Source organism: Maniola jurtina, chromosome 9 (assembly GCF_905333055.1).
Source record: "Maniola jurtina chromosome 9, ilManJurt1.1, whole genome shotgun sequence".
In the NCBI taxonomy this organism is placed as follows: domain Eukaryota; kingdom Metazoa; phylum Arthropoda; class Insecta; order Lepidoptera; family Nymphalidae; genus Maniola; species Maniola jurtina.
Genome location: NC_060037.1, coordinates 7792651 through 7816965, shown reverse-complemented (window position 1 = coordinate 7816965; position 24315 = coordinate 7792651). Strand labels below are relative to the sequence as shown.

General features: G+C 35.0%; 1 protein-coding gene across 4 annotated transcripts; it reads right to left on the bottom strand.

Annotated features, from left to right (window-relative positions):
- Positions 1 to 4080: 4080 nt before the first annotated feature.
- Positions 4081 to 23470, bottom strand: LOC123868127 (integral membrane protein GPR155). 4 transcript variants are annotated; one of them, XM_045910503.1, is made up of 17 exons: positions 23189 to 23470; positions 17346 to 17350; positions 14746 to 14864; positions 13500 to 13789; positions 12537 to 12835; positions 11900 to 12021; positions 11382 to 11547; positions 10748 to 10975; positions 10121 to 10273; positions 9396 to 9564; positions 8456 to 8620; positions 7981 to 7995; positions 6945 to 7077; positions 5954 to 6140; positions 5428 to 5603; positions 4704 to 4829; positions 4081 to 4287 (listed from the first exon to the last, which is right to left on the bottom strand). In XM_045910503.1, the coding sequence occupies exons 3-17, from the start codon at positions 14832 to 14834 to the stop codon at positions 4095 to 4097; spliced, it is 2511 nt and encodes an 836-aa protein (XP_045766459.1). In that variant the 5' UTR covers positions 14835 to 14864; positions 17346 to 17350; positions 23189 to 23470; the 3' UTR covers positions 4081 to 4094. The 4 variants fall into 4 exon arrangements, with proteins under 4 accessions (XP_045766459.1, XP_045766458.1, XP_045766460.1 ...); XM_045910502.1 differs by lacking the exon at positions 17346 to 17350; XM_045910504.1 differs by lacking the exon at positions 17346 to 17350 and having other exon boundaries at positions 23335 to 23470.
- Between the last annotated feature and the right edge of the window lie 845 nt (positions 23471 to 24315).

Sequence of the window (24315 nt, the reverse complement as noted above, 5' to 3'; positions counted from 1 at the left end):
GTACAAAATTGGCAGGTTTAAAACTAGCGAGTAATGCTGTCCTCAGTCCCCTCGTGAATAATTCCCCACACTACCAAGTACCTGAGTTCATCAACTATAATATAGTCCCATTAGTTCAACTGCATCTAAATCCTTTTAAGAGCTTAACTACTGGAGAGTAAGTCACTAAACGGGTGAACCAATCAGTTGAAATAGTAGGAACGAGCGGGAAGGAAAACAATGTGGCTAATTTTAATGTACACAATCTATATTAAATTCGCAGGTCTGCTATCTTTTTTCGCAGAGAATTTTAAAAAAGGGATAGAAATAGTTACATTCAGTTTAGATATTGTTCACAATAGAATTAACCACAATCTCTAAACTAAAAAGATCCCGACGAATAGAGAACCTCCTCCTTTTTTGGAAGTCGGTTAAAAATGACAACAATTAGTGTAAATTAAAAATTTATAACACCCCCGACAAGTGAAGGTTACAGTAACTAGAAAAGAGCTGATAACTTTCAAACGGCTGAACCGATTTTCTTGGATTATAGCTAAGAACACTCGCGATCAAGCCACCTTTCAAACAAAAAAAAAAACAAAATTAAAACCGGTTCATTAGTTTAGGCGCTACGGTACCACAGACACACAGATACACACGTCAAACTTATAACACCCCTCTTTTTGGGTCGGGGGTTAAAAAAGAAAATTATAATAATATCTATAAATAAAACCAAATTTTGATTTGCAACAAACAATCATAATATATTTTTTTTACTTTCAACATAATATATTGAATACATAGTTTACTATAATAGTATTTAATAGTATATTAATAGACATTACAAGAATACAACTTACACATAGGGATATTTCTTAACATAAAGAAAATTAAACATTTAAGCTTAAAACAACAGCCTTCACATATCACGTTGGATCATACAAAACTTGCAAAAAATAAACTTAAAACAAATATAGATTATACTATTAGTACACCTATTAACTTAACAATAATATGAACTGGCAATATCATATGCTTAATGTTATTTCATTTTATAATAGGATTTAGTTTAGAACAACTACTAATATTTTTAAGGATTTTTTTTAAATTCCTTACAATATTTATATTGTGAGGAATAAAGACAGTATTTGTATTGGAAATCTGCTAAAATGTAAAAACACTCAAATCTAAAGCTTATTCGGCGATTGAAAATGGCCTAACTACACAAGTGCGCATGCGCATAGGTACGCATAGTAGCCTGCCTACTCGTTCGCTCGCTATTTTTTTATTTAAAAAAAATAGTATCAACTATCAATTTACGTGTTGCGTGTGCGTCACAAACTTGAGACAGGATGCAAGAGAGTGGGTGCGTTAATGCGTGCATCACAGGGTTGATTCAAGGTTCATGGTCCAAAGGATGAGTCGTGGTCGTTTGCTATTCGATTTGCACATGCGCAATCAATAAAATTTGTTTTGCGCTTGCGTGCGTAACTTTGACAGAATCGCGCACATACACGCAAAAAAAGCGAATATAACTATACGTCTAGGTACCTAGTTAGCGTATGCGTCTAACGTATGTTGAAAGCGCACCAGTGTAGTTAGACAAAATCAGACACTTACAGGCGTGACTTCGAGGCCATTGTTCCGAAATCACACTTCGTTAATTATACTTCTCAAACATTTATATTCGTAACACATAATAACATGGTTTACTGTTTAAAGGTGGACTATGGACATTTAGGTTTCAAACGTGGTATAAACTGGCCAGTAAACATTAATATTTAACAAACATGTTGAAAATTCATAATACATTAATCATAACAGTTATGTTATTTTTTTAAATTAACTTAAAAAAATTTAAAATATTACTTAGGTAATTTAAACAGTTTTTATTATAACTGTTGTTTAATCCATTGTTTTTCAAACGCTTGTGCCCACCATTATTATAGTTAAGTAATATTAAATTTCTATGATTTCGCTAAGTTAACTATGAATGTTCAAAAACTTAATGAAAAAAAAACTATCACTACTTGATAGCACCTATAAAGCCTTATACAAATTGTATTGTTATCTAGTTAGTAATTTTAAAATTACATTATCTACTAGATTTCTCTAAAAGCATTTTTTCTACTTTAATAGTCGAAATCCGAATTTAATATAAATGTACTACTTCCTACATATTTAAAAACAAATGGTCAAATTTGAAATCTATAAAATCTTTTATTTTTTTAAACTGGCTTTACGGCTTTCGGTTCTAGCCTTTTTGAACCTTAAAATCTTGTTGTTTTCAAAGATCTATATCTAAAATCTATAAGCAATAAGTTACAACTAGTCTGGTTGTGCTAACTTTTACATCCGTATCTAGTTAGAGAGCCTAAGTATAGATAATAATCCGTCAAATAAATGCAGGTATAATAATGACAGATGTCTAAACTTTTGAACTATTAAAGTGCGCGCCTCAGACCAAATGGTGCGCGCAAAACAAATAATCCAATCTGGACACGAGGCGTACGTCTGCATATTGGTTGTTGTGTATGGAGAGGAGGATTGTAAATTCTGTTTTGACTTTTGATCATGGATAGAGAATCTCTAAATATAATTGCTTGTCTTAAAATTAGTGCAGTTTATCTGGATACGCATTGTACTAAAACAGATCTGTCAAGTTTGTGTATTAATCTCCAGTCTATGACCTGCGCTTAAGGACATATTGCAAGTTCAGATTGGACTACTTGTTTTGCGCGCACCTTGCAGAAAATATAGTATATGGCTTATCACACTCTCGCCCAAGGTGACATGGTGGAGCACGGTTCACGTTGCTTAGAATCATACCTTCTCGATTTAAACCTACTTTTATAGTTCTAAACTAATAGTTAGGCCGTAAACAAATCTCTAAAATAAAACGATAGACTTTGACTTTGCTCAGACTAGACTTTGGTAAGACAGTGTTAAAACGAGACAGCGTCATACCGCTGGCATAAATCTGTCTCGTTTTAACTGAAACTTAAGTCTAAGCAAAGTCAAAGTGCGCTCTATAGATTTCAAGCTAAAAGGTGTAAGCCATCCTTTTCACAACATAACCCAGGGAAAAGGACAGCAATACGGCCAATTGTGTTGCATACAATCTCTGAACTGACAGATCTAAATCCATTGCATTACCTTTCGACACTTTCTATGGATAAGGATAGCACTAGATTAACGGCCGAAATTAAAAACCAATCTATCTGTAATGTGTCGATAAGTTGCTGAGCAACGTTGTTTTTTGTCAAAAACTGAATGGTCTTTGACAAGTAACAATGTTGCTAAGAAATTTATTGACAGATTACAGATAGATAGGTAATTAATTTCGGCCGTTAGACTTGTCAATTTAATTTAGAGATTGTTTACTATAGAATTAGCCATAGTCAATTAGTTTAAAGATTCGTATGCAACCGAATTAGCATCACTGGGTGAATACAGATTCTAGAACAGCTTGTATTACAAACTAGAAAACTACAGATCAGATAAAGATCCAGTATTCTAAACTCGACTTAGAGGTAATTTGACGAACTATCAAAACTAAAAATACGTAACAAAATCCTTAAAACAATCACAACAAATGACCAGTATGGGCAAATTACATTGATAATAATGGGAGTGGAGTTCACTGGTATATTAAAATTGATGGTCAGTTCCATTGATTAAAAAATACATTGTAACAGAAGGAGCATGATAAAAAGAACTTCGAAAAAGATATAAAAGTTTAGAAACTAAATATCTATTGGCTTTGAGGGGGGGTTGATGGCAGATAAGTAAAAGTACCCGCAAAAATAAAATACTGAAACAATATACAAGTACAAATTGATTAATAATAGCCATTATACAAATAGCCATAATTCAAACCAGATCCTAATATCGAGACACTACGTAACCACTACGTCAAAAGACTGGATACACCATAATATAAAATGTGAATGAAAAGATTTTTTTCAAGGGATATGTCGGAAAGTATGCGTTGAAACATCACAGTAATTTTTAGATGGAATTAATTTTGTGCTATAGGTGATTCTGTGTCTACACATGGGTACGTACATTTTTTAATATATACGTTTATATAAACCACTCACTGCATGAGGGGTTTATGTGAAGGTGTAGAGCAGCGGCGAGTTGGTGAAGTGGTGCTTGTTGTGGATGTGCGCGATGAGGCGTCCGTCGAGCAGGTGTCGCGCGTAGTGTACGGCCTCCTGCTCATCGGCCGCCAGTCCGCACTGTATAAGCCAGCGCACTAGGCACGACCCGCGGAATACGTTGCGGTACGTGCGCATGCGCCACCTGGAAAATTAAAATTCCAAATTCAAATAATAGTCCCATGATTGATTATGATTTCAGCTATGGCTCGACTACTATGATATTCTGTATGTTTAACAGGACATCGATACTAAGGTTCCGTGTTTATAATTTTAATTGGGTTCTTTATCATTGATACTGTTATAAGTTGTATTGGAGGCAAATGTCTTTATTGCACAGCTTTATTGATGGCATTTTTGAAATGAAAACTGCTGTCACCGATATGTTTATGTTGACAATATGCCTCTGTAGCTTTAAGTTTGATGGTACATGACGTTATATATTGAAAATCCTTTTAAGTAAAACTAAAAAAAGTTTTAAGTTTTCACTTCTGTCAGACTCGGCAGTCCACACTGACTGCTAATTTTTTTTAAATGTATGATCGATATGGGTTGACTTACCTGGTATCCTTCGCGATAGCTTCCCTGCAGCGGTCAAGATGATGTGTGATGAATTGATCACACACGTGCTTGGTTTCGAAACTGAGGTCTTCCACCGCTGGCAACACCACGGTGTCAGCGCCGTACCTTCAATTTTCAAAGTCAAACAATTTTCAATTAATTTTTATTTTATTTATTCAAATACAAGTAAGCCCTTTACTGCAATCTCACCTGGTGGTAAGTGATGATGCAGTCTAAGATGGAAGCGGGCTAATCTAGATGGCAGTTTTTTATTAAACCCACACCCCTTTGGTTTCTACACGCCATCATACCGGAAAGCTTGGCAATACGGCTTTGCCGGAAAATATGCTCATGAACAAATAATTAGTATTTTCAGTTTTCAAAGTAAGATAACTATATCAAGTGGAGTATCATATGTAAGGGCTTTACCTGTACATAAAACAGATTTTTATTTGTTTTTAGACAATAGTTGTTGATATATCGTGCAAAATGTCGAAAAGTACGGAACCTTTGGTGCGCGAGTTTGACTTGCACTTGGTCGGGTTTTTTTGCATACTAATATGTAATTGAAATTCGTAATTTATCACTCCTACAAAAGTTCACGATTTTATCAGGGTGACATATTAATGAAATATTACACATTCATTTTAAACAGACATACAACAAAGTGAGGGTTCCGTTTTTCCTTTTGAGGTACGGAACCCTAAAAAGCGAAATATCTTACCATTTCTTCCTCAAGTATCGGATGGCAGGTATCAACATTTCCTCCGGGTCCAGTCCAAACAGTATGAACATTATCAGAGCTTGTCCGGTCACTGCGGCCGTGTCGAGGTATTCTATTTCGATGAATACTCCAGCTTGGTCTTTGCGCATTATTTTCCATCCAGTGTAGGTCATATCCTGGGAGAAAGCCATTTTTGGTTAAGAACAATTGAATATGTTTTAGACGACTTCAAAAAGGAGATAGTTCTCAATTCAACACATTTTTTTTTTAAATGACGTTCCTCTGGTGCTGCAAATGTTCATGGGCGTCAGTAATCTCTTAGCATCAAGTGACCCTCATGCACGTTTGCTCGCGTTTAAAAAAAAAAAGATATGATATCTTCGAAGATTCAGACAGCGGAAGTCCTCAACGATAGGAGTAAATTACTCGCAATCAGTGTAATAACTTAGTAAACAGTACGTTTTAACCATGTATAGTATAATGTGACTCCAGCAGCGGAACTGTTGTCGTTCATGAGACAACTCACTAGGAACATCATGAGCATGTAAGCGATGATGAGCACGGTGTGTTTGAGCAGTTGTCCGCCGCGGCCGCGACTCTGCTCCGGCGGCAGCAGGCCCAGCTCGTTGGCCGCCTCCTCCAGCTCGTTCAGATACGGGCAGGTCTCGCCGTCGCCGCAGCGAAGCTTTTGAGATGGCGGACACGCGCAGGCCCTATAAGACATGTTAACCTAGTCAGACGAACACAGACATAGGTACATTTTTTTCTAAATGATTCTTTGCGTGTAAGTATTATCCAACACTAGCTTCTCCTTCCAGCAAAGGTAGAGATTGCTTTAAGCAATAAGGCCGCCTTTGCATACAATTGTTTTCTTTTCTGTTGTGTTCCTTTTCATGTTTTTGTGTGCAATAAAGATTTCATCCATCTATCATCATAGCCAGGGGCAAAACTAGCGGGAAGTCGGGTCGGCAGACGAACGGAATTCCATACTCGAAAAGTATCTTACACTCAACTACTATATTTGTTAGATGTATGAACAAAAACAAAAACATTGGACGAAATAAAAATAATGAAAAATCTTGAGTACTGAAAATAATCAAATTTTTAAGATTCACTTGCATGGATCGGGACGGATTCTTGCAAACAAGAACAAACCGACTCAAATTAATTATCAAAATAGATAGAACATGTTTACTCCTCCAAAGTTGAAATAGCTTTATTGATCTCGCAAATTCGTGAGAAGAGCCATCACACTAATATTATAAAGGCGAAAGTTTGTGAGTATGTGTGTGTATGTTTGTTACTCTTTCACGCAAAAACTACTCAACGGATTTGGCTGAAATTTAAAATGGAGATAGATAATATCCTGTAATAGCACATAGGCTACTTTTTATCCCGGAAAATCAAAGAGTTCCCACGGGATTTTGAAAACCCTAAATCCACGCAGACGAAGTCGTGGGCATCAGCTAGTGTTCAATAAAACGATCTTACGTTCCTAAAAGCCATACATATCTTACCTTCCATTATTGGCCATGTCTTCAATATCACGGGTGTTACTATTCAAAAGTCCATTGTTGCAGTTGGGGTCATCGCCGCAACAGTTCCCATTCACATTTGGGGAAGGAGTCGTTGTTATAGTCCCGTAGCAACCTGTAAATCTGGTTTATTAGAAGAGATCTAAAAACCGATTTTACTTGATCTCAGATACACAGCATCATCACCATCTCTGTCAACCGATAGACGTCTACTACTAGACATATACAAGAGTAAGGACTTCCGCACGCCACGGTCTTGCGGCGCCTGAATCCAGCGGCACCCTGCGACTCTTTTGACTCATCTATCCACCTAGTGACCACTCTTCCAACGCTGCGCTACTCTTTCAAGTCTATCGGGGTTTTGAACTATGTGCCCTGCCTATTACTACTTCAGTTTTTTTATTTTTCTTTATTTTTTTAAAAGAATATTAGTCATTTTAATCATGACTAACATTCCCCTTTCCCCTCCAACTAAGCGTTAAACTTGTGCTAAGAGTGGGTACGACAATAGTGCAATGGGTGGGGTTTGAACCGCTGACCTTTCGGATTTCAGTCCGCTCCTATAACCGTTGAGCTATTGAGGCTTAAATTGGATTAGAATTAGAGGATTCGATGAATTATACCGGTTACTCTGGTTCTCTTACGAATTTCCCATTTGATCCCATAGAGAAACTCCAAGCTTTGTATTGTGCCATCCACTTATACACAGCTTGCAATGTGCTAAATATATTTAAAAGCAAGACTATGTGTGTTGGTATAAAAGCTGGCTTAGATTAAGACAGTGACTACCTAGAAAGCTGACCAGTGATTTGCTCCTCATATAAGTTTTTGCCATATGTCATGTCATACCAGTAATTGATTAACTTTGATTTGTTGTTTGTTGCTGAATGGTTCCACAGTTTGCTTGTGCATGGAAACAGATCTGGCTAGGCCTGGATCTATTTCATATGACAAGTAATCTGAATATTACAGAGTGGTTATCTATCTAACTTACAGAGTGGCTTATATCATTATTTACCTGGATCATCCATTCCTTTGATTTTTGATTTGATTGAAAAAAAGGGAGAATAATTTTATTTAGTGTCAATTGTTTGGATGAATTCATCCAAGGTCACTTATACTTAGGTTATTTTTTCACAATAACAAATCTCAACTATGATAAAGTTTATAGTGCTGGGAAGTGGAACCTCTAGAATTTTCAACAATGCCGAGGTTTCACTTACATTGGCAGGCGTCAAATGTTACCTACATTTGACGCTAGGTAGACTATGAAACGACATCCATAGCTAAGGAGCAAACCGAGAATTTCCTCATTCTAGTTTACTAGATTTTATTATATTGGTTTGAGATTTCTTATACGATGGAGCGGAACCCTTCGTGTGCGAATCCGGTTGACTTATCCGGTTTTTAATACATTAAAAAAAGCTCTAACTTTTTATTACATTTAAAAATGGTACCTATTAGATACATTTAACTTAGTTTCTAGAACTTACCAAAGTTAGACACAGACTGTGTATGCGAGTTGGGCTCGGCGTTCTCCACGAGGCTAGACGTCTCGTCTGGCGGGGAAGGATCAATGAGCATGTCTTGCGCAGACCGCGGCAACACGGAGCTGCGGCGACGGAACCTCACGTACAGGATCAGACATCCCGTGGTTACTGTACAAAAGTTCATCTTTATGACCGTTTTAGGGGTATGTACGTCCGAATGAAAAAACGGAATCCTTATAGGATCACTTCCTTATAGGACGACCTTAAGAAGATAGCGGGAAGCGAGTGGATGAGGAAGGCGGAGGATCATGTGTGGTGGCGCGCTCTCGGGAAGGCCTATGTCCAGTAGTGGACGCAAACAGGCTGATTGATTGATATAGGATCACTAGTGTGTCTGACTGTAAGTCTGTCACAGCCAATTTTCTTCGTATCTACAAGACCGATAAAGATGGGTATACGGTGTCCACACTAACAAAAGGTTTCCTCCGAGTTCCTAAGTATATTATTAATATATTTTCACAGGATTCTGTAGGGCATTTTTTTAATATTTCGTTTGGATTCACATTGGGCAGAATAGCGTCAGAAGCATCGGAGTTTATGGAACCCATTTTCTATGATCAGCAAAACTGTTACCAAAACCCCAGATGAGCCACACATCCCATCAAGGTAAAACCAAACGTCACATCATCACATTAGATTACAGTACAATCTCTCTCTCTCCCTCTCTAGTCGTTCCTTTATTTCTGAAGATCATGGTCCTGGTGTTCTTGCAACCACGTGCGGATTAATTGCTTCCATCGGCTTCTATCGGAGGCTAGTCTTGCAATTGTGTGTTTGCACTTGAAGTTCCTCAGCTGATCTGCCCATCTATCTGGTAGAGGCTTCTCGGTCTTTTGCCGTCTGTATTGCTCGTCACAATAAGTTGTAATGTTACAATACTCACATGTTATACAAAAGAAGAGCACACTGAGGCGAATAGCGTCAGAAGCATCGGCGTTGATCGGTCCCGCCTCTTTAGTGAGCAGCAACACTGTCACCATAACCCCAGATGTGCCCCACGCGACAAAACCAAGCACGGGCCAAAGCGTCGCCGCGAAACAGGGACCCCGACTCTAGGGAATACAACATATTATTCTATTTTACTTTTTCTCGAAATCTAGGATCCTTATTTCCATTTCTGTCTATAAAAATCTATTTTTAGGTGTACATGTACTCTTTTGTATTGTACGATAAGTTTACACTTACTAGTATTATAAAGAGGAAAGATTTGTTTGTTTGTAATCAACTGGTGTAATAAAACTTAAATTGTAATAATGTGTATAAATTAAGTCAGTAAAAATCGCCTCATCTGAGAGTTAAAGTAAATAGTTAAAGTTACAGGAAAACAATATATGGTGGAATTGTTTCCCTTAAAAAGTTCTCAAAAAAAGCCCGCGAAAACATATATCTATCTTTTACGGTTAACTTACAATAACCAATATTTCACTATGTGTTTACACCTTTATGTGTATCTGCAAATAAATGAAATTAAACCATATTTATGATTTTCAAATATGGACTAAAACAAAGCTTTACTTTCGAACGTGTTTATACTGGCATAGTGTTAATCTTTATCAAAATAAAATTGTCGGTCATCTCAAGTATTTAATGGAGATCAAAATTGTTTACCTCTAAAAGTAGAATGCCAACAGTGAGCATAGAAGTCCACATGAAACAGGAGTATGTGGTGAATAGCTGCAGCGCTTGCAACATTACACTGAGCCATGATGAACCATTCACTTTGTTGGGCCCAGTGCAAATCACACTTAAAGCAAGGAATATCTGAAAATACCAAGATTAAATTAATTTAGTATTCTTAAGGGCCGTGAGACCGGCTTGCCCCCGAAATTCAAATTTAATTTGGTTTTTCGCAATTTGTAAACTAATATGACAACGTAGGCTTATGGCATTCTGATTCCGACAGTGGCAGTATCATCCTCACAGGTTTATATAAAAATCTTTACTTGAAAAGGTCCAGTTTAAGAAATTAATTAAAAGTATCGACTAATTTGTGAGAATAGTCACAGTATATCATAGTAGTCATAGTATATCACTGCAAGAAATAAATAATCATAATCATAATCATTTATTTCTTGCAGTGCATATTAGAAACGAGGAAGCGAATCGGTAGGTATGTAGTAGGAATCTGTGGCATTTCAACTATTATACAGACATACAAATCTCTTTTTAATTTTTAATTTAAAAAAAAGTTACTACAATTTTTTCTTAAAGTTAATTAGAGTACATATTCTTTACCTGAGTTATATTGAGGCTGAGTGTCAATCTATGCGGCATTCTCTTATACTTCTTGGTGACAGAGAAAACAATCAACACCCATAGTGCTGCGAGTAGAGATACTATGGAGAGGTCGAAACCGAACTTCGTTATATAGTCCGCGTAGTCCTTGTTTATTGACATCATTTGAGCTGAGAGGAAAATTATCGGCGCTGAGAGGAAAGTGCATATCACCATGGATGACGCCACCTAAAAATAATATTATTGTTCAATCAAAATAATAAATGATGTTAGCCTGGAGCACCACAGAGACGTAAGCTCTCTCTGCGTGTTCTATTGCATTTATAATGGGGAGTGCTTTGAAGAGTTGTTTGACCTCATTCTAGTCTCCTTTTTCTACAACCGCACCGCACGCCACCGCACGCAATGTCACCCTCACCACCTGGGCGCTGGGTGCACTTCGACCGCTTGTTGTGCAAACTGTGGAATCAACTCCCTTCTCGGTGTTTCATGGTAGGTGGGAGACGACCGCCGCGCATCTGAGGTGCCCGCTTCTTAGTCACTTTGATCAGGTTTGGATGATGCTTCATACGTCGCTGTTGTCGAATTTTTTTTTGACTAGAGTTTAATAATAAATTATTTGATAAATTCTTACCAAGTCAATCTCTAATTGGTATAGATTAGAGAAGACAAACACAGCGGGCGCAGTCGGTATTGTCCCATACAGGAAAGCGTATGTGGACAGAGCTTGAGTTTCAGTTGCATTAACTCCAGCATCCAATGTGCTGACACATTCTCGCAGTATGACTGGTAAAATGATCCTGAGGACAAAACAAATAATAAATATAAGATAGTATCTACATAGTTTTCGAATTTTTTTCCTTTACTTGTGCTATACGACCTACCTACTACAACACGACAGACGGACAGAAAACTAAGATGGCGAATTTCAAAATGGCTGCCATGCAAATTAAAATAAATTAAAAAGTGCATAAGTATTGTTATATCTTGCACGATGGTACGGAACCCTTCGTGTGCGAGTCCGACTCGCGCTTGGCTAGATTTTTTTATATTTATATAGATTTCTAAATTGACTCAGATTAGGTCTGGTGGAGCTAAATTTTAATTGATGGCAAATTAGACAACTATTTTTCCCTCTAATATTATACTTACAGTTTAACCATGATCAAGACACATGGCAGTAAAAGTGCAGGTCCCTTCAACCTTGTTATTTGACCAACCATACGCAATCCCAATAGAAACAATGCTGCTGCTGAGAAGGATTGGCCAAAGACCTGCAATTATTTTAACATATTAAAAAGACAGTTGCTTCAAAGTCAAGATTCATGCACATTGCTTTGTTTGCTGATTTGTATGCTTGACTGTTCAGTCACAGTTTGTGCCCAATCATTATTACAATCGCAATTGTTGTGACTGACTGAATTTATCAATCATAGGTGATTGCTATTGTGATATTGCAGCTGTCATTTTACCGTAATAAAGCCACAGGTGCTCAAGAAATAGAGCAATTGAAGAATACCATAAATTGAGCTAATCAAACAATTGAGATTGTAAAAATGATTCTGTTGTACACTCTCTTTAAACTAAAATCTCTAAATCTAGTGCTATCTTTTCCCACAGCAGGAAGCATTATGAAAGGGATAGCAATAGATACACCTATTATTTGAGAGATTATGTGCCAACAGAATTGGCCACTTTGTTTCACAGGATGAAGCAACACAATGAAAGGTATTAAAAGCAGCTATTTTTAAGTAGCTAAATTAGTAAGGAGAGTATATGTTAAACTTACATCTAACAAACCCTCAATGTAAACAGACAGTCGGTGTTTAAAAGCAACATTACCAATGATGCCCAGCACTGTCATGACAAGCACTGGATTGAAGATAATGCCTTTAGACAACTGTAGGAACATCTTTAAGTGGTGAAGCCGATGCTGAGCTTCAGGTGTACGTGCTTGCGGATATTGCCGTTGTTTATGAATCTCCATTAGAACAAATGCCAGAGGATTGAGTATAGCAAGAGATATAGGGGCCATTAAGTACAAGTACAGAGCATACTCAGGGTGGGTCTTTTCATATATTGCATTGACTGAAATGTTAAAAAGAAAAGATATCCATATTTTTTTATAAAAAGAAAAATACGATGGATTATACAAGTGAAGGATGATGAAATTGGCATACAGCTTACTGGTTGAAGTTACTCAACAGGTAAGGCATATGCCAACTTTTTACTAAGCCTTTACTAATTTAAACAAATACAAATTTTAAAAATCCATTAAAATAATGCTCCTAATACAAAGGTTATGTAAATGATAAAAGAGCATGATATGGAGTTTGCTCTGCAATCTCGCGAAACTTTAATTACTTTTATACATGGTGTAATATTGTATATCAAATCTTTGAAAAGAGCAACCGCCGAGTTTCTTGCTGGTTTTTCTCGGCACTCCGAATTAGTAGAATGCATTTGACGATTCAAAAGTACTTACAAAAGTTTAATTTAATAAAATAAAAAAATTTTTGATTCCGGTTTTTACGAATCACTCTGAACAGTTTCTACACAGCATCATGGGACTACAGTACTGACCACTGTGCCAGGGAGATTGTCACTTATCTTGTAACTTAGTATTGTAGTACCATCATGACACCATGCAGGGGTAGCTAAAAGTATAATATATAGCTTTTGCCACAAGCTCTTTTCCTCAAAACAGATATGATGAACTGACAGTACAATTTTATGATTAACTATTACTTACTTATTGGATATCCCAAAGCAAAATCATTACTTTGTGTACAAAATATTGCAAATATCCCTGCCCGCCCCAAGTTCATGGGTCTTGTTACTGAAAGTGTGACAATCATAACTGCAAAGAATACAAGTCCTTTTGCTAAAAGTATTGCCAGTAGAAATGTCCAGTTCACACTGCTGAAGTCTAGTCGGGCCAGTGATAGAAATATGAGGGATGGTAAGGCAAATGTGCCAACAAATGTTGCAATGCCTTTTGATTCAACCTTGGAAACAATATTTAGCCTTCCAGCTATATACCTGAAATAAAACATCAATTTAATTATAATTACTAATAATCACTGTACACTTCTCATTCTGAAAGGAGACCCATGCTCAGTAGTGTAGTGGGCCAGCGATGATTAGGGGAACATTTTTTCGGCGGAATATAGTATTTTACAGAAAATTCTAAAAAATATACCTAGTAAGTATGTTTTTAAAAATATAGTATTTCATGGAAAAAACCTACACTATTTTTTGATAAAGTTAATATTTCTCATACCTATTGTCTCAGTCATCAAACGATACCTGGTGTTAAAAATTTTATTTTTGAATTTAGCTTTCCCAACAAAATCAACTAAAACATTTTATCAGACATTTAATATCAAATACTTGATTTTTAATTTTATCACATTCTGTGGAGATTTGGCTCTTATTTGTTACTGTTTCTTAGAGGTCAATTTATAATTCCTTTTATATACCTACAACTACATATATCCGGTAACGAGTTGGCTAGCATCGCCTCGGTGCAGAGCGCCATAAATACCTAATGTTTGTGCGCTGTGCAACCAAGTAGGTACCCTACCTTGCATAATATATTATCTTATACCGACATAATATTGTATTGAGTGTACTGAGTAGTCTCACCCGTATATCATACAGTTAATTTTTAGAGGAATGTGCAGCGCCCAGACAAGTCACCAAGATTTCAGGGCGCTAAGAATACAATGTAAATAGTTGTAAGAATAATGTAAATACAATAAATAAAATATGGAATTCCCCAAAGTAACAACTGCTTCTTTCCAAGGATATTAGATGTATTTGTTGAGTCAAAATAAAAATTATTTGTCCAAAGTAGGTACTAACTATTTGGCAACTCATTCGCAAGCTTTCTTTAAATAATCTAAATTCTCATTTAAAAATCCTAACTTTGTACTGGGTAGTTGTACCTAATCTTATTAAGAGAAATTTAAATGTTTATGGCTTATCTCACTTACCCACACAAGATAATAGTAAAACATTGAAACAAAGCAGGATACAGTTGGTCTGATACAGTATCAGTCAAAATATGTTTACCAGGATCCATTTTAGGTATTTAGTGATTCACTGCTTTAAGCTGAAGTGAAAGAAAATATTAAGTACCTAATTCATAAAAAAGTTATAATCACACCTATTCCAAAATCAAGGAATTAAAATATTAGTTTATAGAAATTTATAGTGAATAACTTCGAAGTATCTATGATATGTAAAGAAATTTTTAATTTTAATACAATTTACATACATAGTTCAAGTTGCAAAATGTACCTACATAGTAGTTTTGGGTAAGGTCTGACGAAATCACAAACACAATCTTTATGATAAATTATTACACTTTTATTTCATATTTAAATTTATTAACTTTTACATTTGTGTCAAATAAATGTTGTTCCTCTTACGTTAGTATATTTTCGAATGTCGTAGTTTTAAAAACTACTCTTACAGGTAACCTCTCCACGTTTATTAGCCACTCCCCTTTTTATCTTATCGTTATCGGCCAATCCAAATTGTACAATGAATAAACTTAGTGACTAATATACAAATCATCAAGCTCGTTTAACAAATCGTCTAAGTAATAAAGATGTTTTCATTTTATATATTGATTACAAATATTATCCTTTATTATGCTACAATTCATCAACTAAAAACTATAAGAATTTTATATACAGTACGTTTATCGATCAGATGTTGAACAACTTCAGCCAATCAATGACGCCTTCTAATATGATGTTATGATTTGTTATGATTTGAGTGGCGCCAAATATTTAATCAGTAACTTGTACACGTTTATAGATAATTAATATGGGCCAAGCTTACAGCTCGGCCATCCTGTTTTAAGCGAGTCTCATCGCTTTTAAAAAAAAATTAAAACTTAAGTAACATGTAAACTTCACAACCAAAATGACAAATACTTAGTTCAACAAAACAAAAAAAAAATTAAGATAGTAATTAATTAAATTAATATTCTTGCTAACCTTAACTAGAAAGAATATACAGTTTTATTGTTACATTGGTATTGATTATGATTGCAACTTAATTTTAGGGCACTCGCAGCAACCCTTTCCATCCGATATAATTAGAAAATAGCAGACAAACTCAATTCAATTCCAAACTATTTACCCTCGCAACTTTACCTGCCAGTCTACAGTAGCACTCAAATTTAGCCTTTAATCTAAAATTCATTTTTCTGTTCTCTTCCGCTAATATTAAAATAAAAAGATGCAGACACTCTAAATTTATAAATAATTTTTCAAAAATCATAAAGATATCAAAAATTGCGAGACCAGTAGCAACTAAAGGAGGCCTCAATTTAATCAAAGAAGGTAGGTATATGCATAAAGTCCGAAGTATCAATTATAACTCACAAGCCAATATTTTACAGGAACACTCAATAGAGATTTGGGGATGAGCATGTAAAACTAATTACTAAAAACTACTTTAAAGGGTTTCAAGTATCTCAAAATAAATTGTTAAAAGTTCTGTTCCAACTAGACTCTCCTCCCCACTAAAGAATTATATAAGAAAACTGATGAACTATATTATATAAGTCAATTATACAAATTCAAAATATGTCTATTTGTTAGGAAAATACTATTAAAGTCCGTACATACACGCATCACTTTAAAGCTAAATCTCATAAATATGGTACACAAAACGAACATACCTATTATGCTACAATTACATAAAGCTAGGACTAATTATGGTATGAAAACTACCTAGCTCTACTACATAATGTACTTGCCGAAACTCATACTGGAGGAAAAATCTTTTACAAAGTTTAAAGTTTAATCAAACAGTGTCAAACACCATAGATATCTTAGCTAGATGTAGGTATAGTTTGTTAACGAATATAACGTGTTTTGACTTTTTATATTATTGTATAGTCACCATACCTTTAAAGATTATGTTTTCTTCTATATTTATATTTAGAATCGGGAGCGATTCTTAATATGAATACGTGTAAGTGAACTTCTTGTCCTTTTGATAAAATAAACTCTTTAAACTTAAAGTTAATCGCCGCCAGTTCTCGATTTAAATCACAAAACATTTTCATACACTTTCAACGCAATAGTTTTACGCACATATTTTCTTCTTCCCTTCTTATTGGAAAATCGCGGATTCCGAGCCCTGGCGCGTCTCTCTTCTACCGGGATACATATATGATTGTCCTTATTTCCCTCCAGATCCAAATTTTTAATGACCCTTATCCTAGGGTCCACCTCCTTCCTCCTATAGGACTTTTTGTCCATAGCCCGTAACCTCGGGGCTTACTTTTTCGTCCTTTCCTTCCTTGGGACTTTGTGTCCCTGACCCATACCTAGTTTTGGGTCATCCTTTCCCTCATTTGTTCATTTCCAACATCCTTGGATCCTGCAAACATAAAACACTTTGAGTAGACCGTTCATTTAATTTTGTTTCATAAGCATCCATCATAATACAATCCGACCTAAGAGAAGTAATTTTACTTGGTAACCTAAAAAACCTATTATCATTATTATAATTTAGTTTTCTCCAGTTCCGTACCCCTCGAAGGGTGCCTACGAGACCCTATTTTCTAAACCTCTGCTCTCCGTCCGTCTGTCCGTCTGCACGTGCGTCACGGCCTGAACCGTGAACGGCGTATCGTGAACCGTGATAGATAGAGAGTTGAAAGGAACGTGATTACGGATGTATGAAAATCCTATGCCTGGTTGCTTCCAATTCAAACTTTTTCTTTTAATGCAGATTACGCTTCCCATATTTCTTACAATTACCTATTGTTTTTTTTTTTTTTTTTTTTTTTTAGCAAAATCCACATTCTGAAGTACTAATGGACAATGTTAAACAAACGCCAGGGTACAGTAGTTGCGTCACTTGTGCCTCTTAACCATATAATATCTACATGCAAAAAGAATCTTTGATTTATAATTTCACATGATACTTATATATTTTATTTTAGCCATAATATGCACCATATGGCGTACTTTGTCGTTTCGAGTAACATAAGCAGAACTACCAAATTCGACCCTGGGAACGACACAGTCGCGACTCGCCGCCGAATGATACCTATTAGTTTATCATTAATTCCTTTTCATAGAGAAAAGCGATATCAACATAATAGCAGGAAAAAAAATGAAATAAATATTCCGTTCGATACATCTCTATTCTCTACGACATCAAGATCTCTATCACAAGCTGATCGATCATAAAGATTAGAAGAAAGTAGGTACCTTATACATTATTTTATATGTTAACCGTAATGACCCGCATCTGTTCGATTTTCCTTTATTCGTTTCGTAAAAGATTCATCCTCGTACTGTACATAAGGTCACTGTTGAACATAAACCTTCCCTAGTAAGCACCACACGTACTGTCCTCAGCCTTCCTCATTCAACCCCTGGTTCCTATTGATACAAACCACTAAACCCCCCCCCCCATCAAATGTGTACCTATCTACATCCATCCATCATACCCAAATGCCGTGCTGGTTGATGTGGTGAGCGACAAAGTGTTAACCTCTTCAATACGTCATGGAACTGTAGGAATAGCCATGGAAGACTTCCAAACCGAACGTTGATATTTTGTGTAAGTGGTCCCACGAGTCAAAAAAAATATTCTTGTCCATAAAGGAACAAGCCACGATATAGATTCTTCTATCGGAACTTAAATATTCCAATCACTGCATGTATTCCAACTAATCAGTTTGCTACTGTATATTTGAAGTTGATAATAAATAAAAATGTTGGCTTAATTAAATTCCTATGATAATTCGATTTTTGGTGCATCAACCAGCTTCACCTATTATGTAAAATTAAATATATATATATTTTTTTTTAAATTACCGGCTGTACATTTTAAACTAACCTAAGCAAAATATACTTCCTTACTAATAACTTAATCTTAAAAATTTTCAAGAGGATCCTTCCGCCTCAGATTAACTCAATGATAAAAATGAACAGGAAACTTTAAATGTTGTAAAATCCAGCCAATGCTTCGTACCTTGCCTTATTAATCCAATAGGTACTTCTTTGGATTTTGTCAAAACAAAATACTTTTACTTGTTGAGTGTATAATAAATAAATAATGTAATAAATCAATTAACTGTTAAAGCTAATAACTTTTACAGAAAGCGAACCTCATGATATCTCTTATGAGTTTTAAGCGTAAAATTACCACGCCGAAAACAAAACATGAGCTGACAGTATTCTTATTTGATATACGTAATCCAGTAATACTATATCTATCTACATAATTCGTAAATATGTATGTATAGTTTGTAAGTTACTATTTCACTTTATGCTGTTTCAATGCTTTAAGTTATTATTTTTATCTTTGTCTCATTTTTTTTTAGTTTAGCCTCATTCTATTTTTAAACTTACTATTTCGCTATAATATTTACAAGTAACCTCATCGAAGACTACACGGTCTTCTGATAACCCAACAAGCATTTATCCAACAGCTATCGCTTTCACCCGAACGGAGGTTCCCTGAAATATACTGATAACAATACCTAGTTGACACATGGATGTACAAGAGCGGCAACAAGCTATGACCCCCTCTAGTCATAACTATAACTTTATGATTGTAACATTTCAAACAGTGAAAGTATGTATAAACGATTTCGTCCATAGGACATGCGCTCTAAAGAATGTTGATATAATTATCAGCAACTAAAAGCTTGAAGAAACTAATAGGTACAACTTGTCTTTGAAGTATGAAAATATGCACATTTATCAAGTATACCAGTTCATCAAACATTAAAGTACGCATTTATAAAATGATAAGTCACTTATTAATCAAGATAACTACCTGTTTATCAAACCTACCCTACCAAATATAAATAACTACTCACCAAATGTAATACTTTATAACTTAAGTAAAAATATGAAACAAATGTGCATCAACCACATACATACACTCTTCAAATTCATCCATTTATCAAAATGTTATATAATATAACCATTCACCAAATCCATTATATACTTAGTTCATTAAATAGTTTAGTCAAACTTTACTCCACTTGCCACGATTGCAAATTTTCCAAAATAATCAGCCGCAAACATCGCAGCTCATCTCACTTGATAATGCATCCCTCCCTCAGAAAAACAGGCATTAGGAATGTCTTTCCAAGACGCGCGAGAGACAGCCACCGTGGCTTTTCGCGAGATTTAATCCAAATTGAACTAATGCCTAAATAGATGATTTAATTAGAGGGCGATTGCTTTTGCAACCTCTAACCGTCCAATCAAACACCGAAAGTATTCAATAATCCGAGACGTAAATAAAAACCCGTCAGAACACCGTATTTAAAAAAAAAAGGAGACAAGAAAAAGATTCCTCCTCGCAATGAGATCGTGTGACATCCAACAAGTGAATTATCGACTTTATTACACAACTTATCCTCAACATGTTTTACATCATTTCCTACAATTGAAATCTTTCTATTTTAAATACCCTAACTACAACTTCATAATCCAACCAAAAATCACACTAGATTTATCCCTCGGTCCCACATCTTTAATGCTTTTTTTTTCTGTTTGGGTAACTAACACAAAAAAAAATATATACTCATGTTATAAAACGTTGTCAAAGCTTTCCTGAACGCGCTAAATAAGCAAAAACATAAAATCAGGCGAAATGCCAGACCAGCCGAAAAACCTTCAATGCTTAATCAGCCTAAAAAAAAAATTATGATCAATATTCATATTATTATCATGAGATACTACCGGCGCTCCTAAGCGAAATTTATAAGGCACCGCATTTCGATTTTATCAAATAGACTGATCAATTTCGAGAGCACAACAAACGTGGTTTCCTGAGAGTTTTGTTAACTAAATGCATATCGAAACTGAACTATCGCGAAGCGAGTCAAGCGAGCGTGAATTTTTTTTAAAATATATTTCTGGGATAATGTCATGCCACAAACGCGAGCGTAGTGCAAAGATATTTGCCTAAAATTTCTTTCGTACAACAAAGAAAATAGTATTTTGGTAGTAGGTACTTATTATCGCGCCCTGCCCTAAGGGCAGTACTGTAGGTATATTACCATAAAAAAAAACTTACTCTAATTTTAATAGAACATTTGCCAGGAATTTAACCCGCCAAGCGATGTTAATCCAATAAAAACAAAATCATATTGCATTTAAATGCGGCAGTACACAGTTAATTGCGTGAATACAGGTAAAAAAAAAACCCCGCTGCCCATATACTATACCTACCTACTACTCGTAGTACTCAAATTATTGTGCCAGTATTAAAAGTAAATTAGCTGTTATCTAGCGTGGTAGACTACGGCCTAAACCCTTCTCATTCTGTGAGGAGACACTTGTTGCTCAGTAGTGGGCCGGCCATGGGTTGTTCATGGTGAGCTGTTATCAGCAAAGTTATGTTTGAAACTCAAACATTACGCGTTTCAAGTGGTAAAAATAGATAAATAAAAACATTTCTCCTCACTTTTGTAAAAAAAAACACTTATTTATGCACCCCGTATTTAAAACTATCTGACTACCTACCTACCATAATTTTAAATTTAGTTAAAGAATAACCAGATAAGATAAACCTACTTTTACACCCATTTTAGGATTTATATTTCTCAAAATGCTCAATTTATTAACCCTGATCACTATCACTTTATTACAACGGATCACCTTCATTTTTATCAATTAACATTTTATATCCCCAATCACTTAGTAACCATTACAAGTAGAGACGGATTATTTCACTGGCAGGCGTAAAACGAAAAGCTATTTCATGTAACTTTTTCTACCTTATCCCAAAGCGGTTTACAAAAAATAATAATTTCACAAAACAACATTCAAGATGCCCAATGAGTGCTGTGTGATAATATCGCGTCACTGTGTGCTAGAAAAAGGAAAACATCTATCTATACAATGAATGCAGCAAACGATTGAACCTAAATCCAGAAATTCACCTTCCGTAAAACAAAACCACTATGTGAAAATAAATCCCTATCGTAACTCTTAACCAAACTAATTCGGCACACGATTACAAGTGTGAAGATTGAAATACCACGTTCCGTGAGATATTCACCTGTGAAATCATTTAATGAGAAATAAAACCCCGGCAGGACATAGTAGATACATCCTGAAAACTATTTAAAAGTAACAATAACGCCCATCATTAAGTAAACCACACTTTTTATATTGTTTAACACTATGTTCACTATCTATTCCATTGTACCCACGATACAGGATAACCTAGTGCGGGTACCACCACACAGACACAGGAAAATTGTACAAGACTGTATTTTGTAAATAAACATTTTTCATTTTTCATTGTAAAATAAGCCTTCTAAATACCTCAATGTTATTTAAACCACAATTTGAAGGTCGATCGCATTTGTATAACCAATATACAAGATGAATTATAAACATGTGGGTAATTCTAGGTATCATAACGTTATATAATTTCCATTCCAACTCGGAGCAAAGCTTTTTAACAAAATGATAACTAAATGTAGAACAAACAAAACGAAAACCCACACAAATAAAAAAAAAATTACCATTAATAGGTATCAATAAAAATAAAATCATGGAAAGATCCTACCCGTTTATCCAGAAATCCTTTGATGCCATGACTAGGTACTTTGATATATTGAGGCCCAAATATTGGCCTTGTGCTCCAAAATGTCTGTGGTCTACTAGACCTCCACTTCTTTCTCGTTCCTCTGTATATTTCCACTTGTTTCTCTGAGTCGTGAGCGTGACAAGAAAATATTATATTTTCTTGATGTCCCTCTTCTGACCTTTTGGGTAAGGTCTGACGAAATCACAAACACAATCTTTATGATAAATTATTACACTTTTATTTCATATTTAAATTTATTAACTTTTACATTTGTGTCAAATAAATGTTGTTCCTCTTACGTTAGTATATTTTCGAATGTCGTAGTTTTAAAAACTACTCTTACAGGTAACCTCTCCACGTTTATTAGCCACTCCCCTTTTTATCTTATCGTTATCGGCCAATCCAAATTGTACAATGAATAAACTTAGTGACTAATATACAAATCATCAAGCTCGTTTAACAAATCGTCTAAGTAATAAAGATGTTTTCATTTTATATATTGATTACAAATATTATCCTTTATTATGCTACAATTCATCAACTAAAAACTATAAGAATTTTATATACAGTACGTTTATCGATCAGATGTTGAACAACTTCAGCCAATCAATGACGCCTTCTAATATGATGTTATGATTTGTTATGATTTGAGTGGCGCCAAATATTTAATCAGTAACTTGTACACGTTTATAGATAATTAATATGGGCCAAGCTTACAGTAGGTACCTATGTAGTGCATAGTAAATTAAAGGAATATTTTAATTTTAAAATAAGTACTTTAAGTAAAAATGTAGAAAAGTATAAAGTATCTAATGCTTCAAATAGTAAATAGAATACCTCGTAAATACAGAATCAATAAGTAGTAATGATTAAAAAAATATGGGCAACATAAAATCAATATTTTCCTCAGCACAGTACACCGTACTTAATAATTTTAACTCATGTACACTTAGAAATAAATAATCAGCACATAACAGAATTACTCGAGATTCCAAACTCGTGCTTTTTAAAAAATATTTGTAAAATTTCCGATTTCAAGTTTTGCTCACAGGTTTCAGGTTTGTGATTGATTTGATTTTGTTCTTTTCTAATTTCTTGCTGTCTTGCACTTTTTAGGATTGTCCACAGATAACTATTATACTAGTGTCTAAAAAATTCCATACATCGATATATCGATGTTATTTATTCGATATATCGATATTTTCAATATATCGATATAAAATTCGAACTATCGAAAGGTATTTTCGATATATTTTTTTCGGACCGACAAACAAATTACTTCTACCTACGTTTTTACTTTTACTATATTATTTTATTCTAACTTAGTTAATTAGTTATTTATATATTTTAGGGTGATGCTGTTCGTTCGACCGAAATTGCCGGCGCACATGGGTAATCTTTTGCTATTTCACCTAACATTTTATTTCAAATTAGTTCTAGTATCGACTCTCACAAATTAGTCGATAATAGAATTAATTTCTTAAACTGGACCCTTTCAGGTAAAAATTTTTATATAAACCTGTGATGATAATATTGCCATGGCCGCAATTAAAGAGCCCTATGCCTACGTTGTCGTAATAGTTTACAAATCGCGAAAAACCAAGTAAAATTTGAATTTCGCGGGCAGACCCGTCGCTTCCACCTTAATAACTTCGTAGCGTAAGATGTTTATACTATCATTAATAATCCAATTATAGAGCGTGAATATTTTTTTAAAATTGTAGGCAAAAAGATCGATATAATGATATCGATATTTAAAAAAAATATAGATGTCGATATTTTTGGCGCTTTCGACATCCCTAGTTTTTTTTTCTGGTTGGTGATTTCAGGTTTTGTTCATAGTTCTAGAGCCCTGACATTCGAGACATAGCAACAAAGCCTCAGACAAAGAATCAGGCGCGAATACGGACCCGATAGAGAGAAAACAACAAAACAAATCATATCCAAGAATCATACTTACAAAT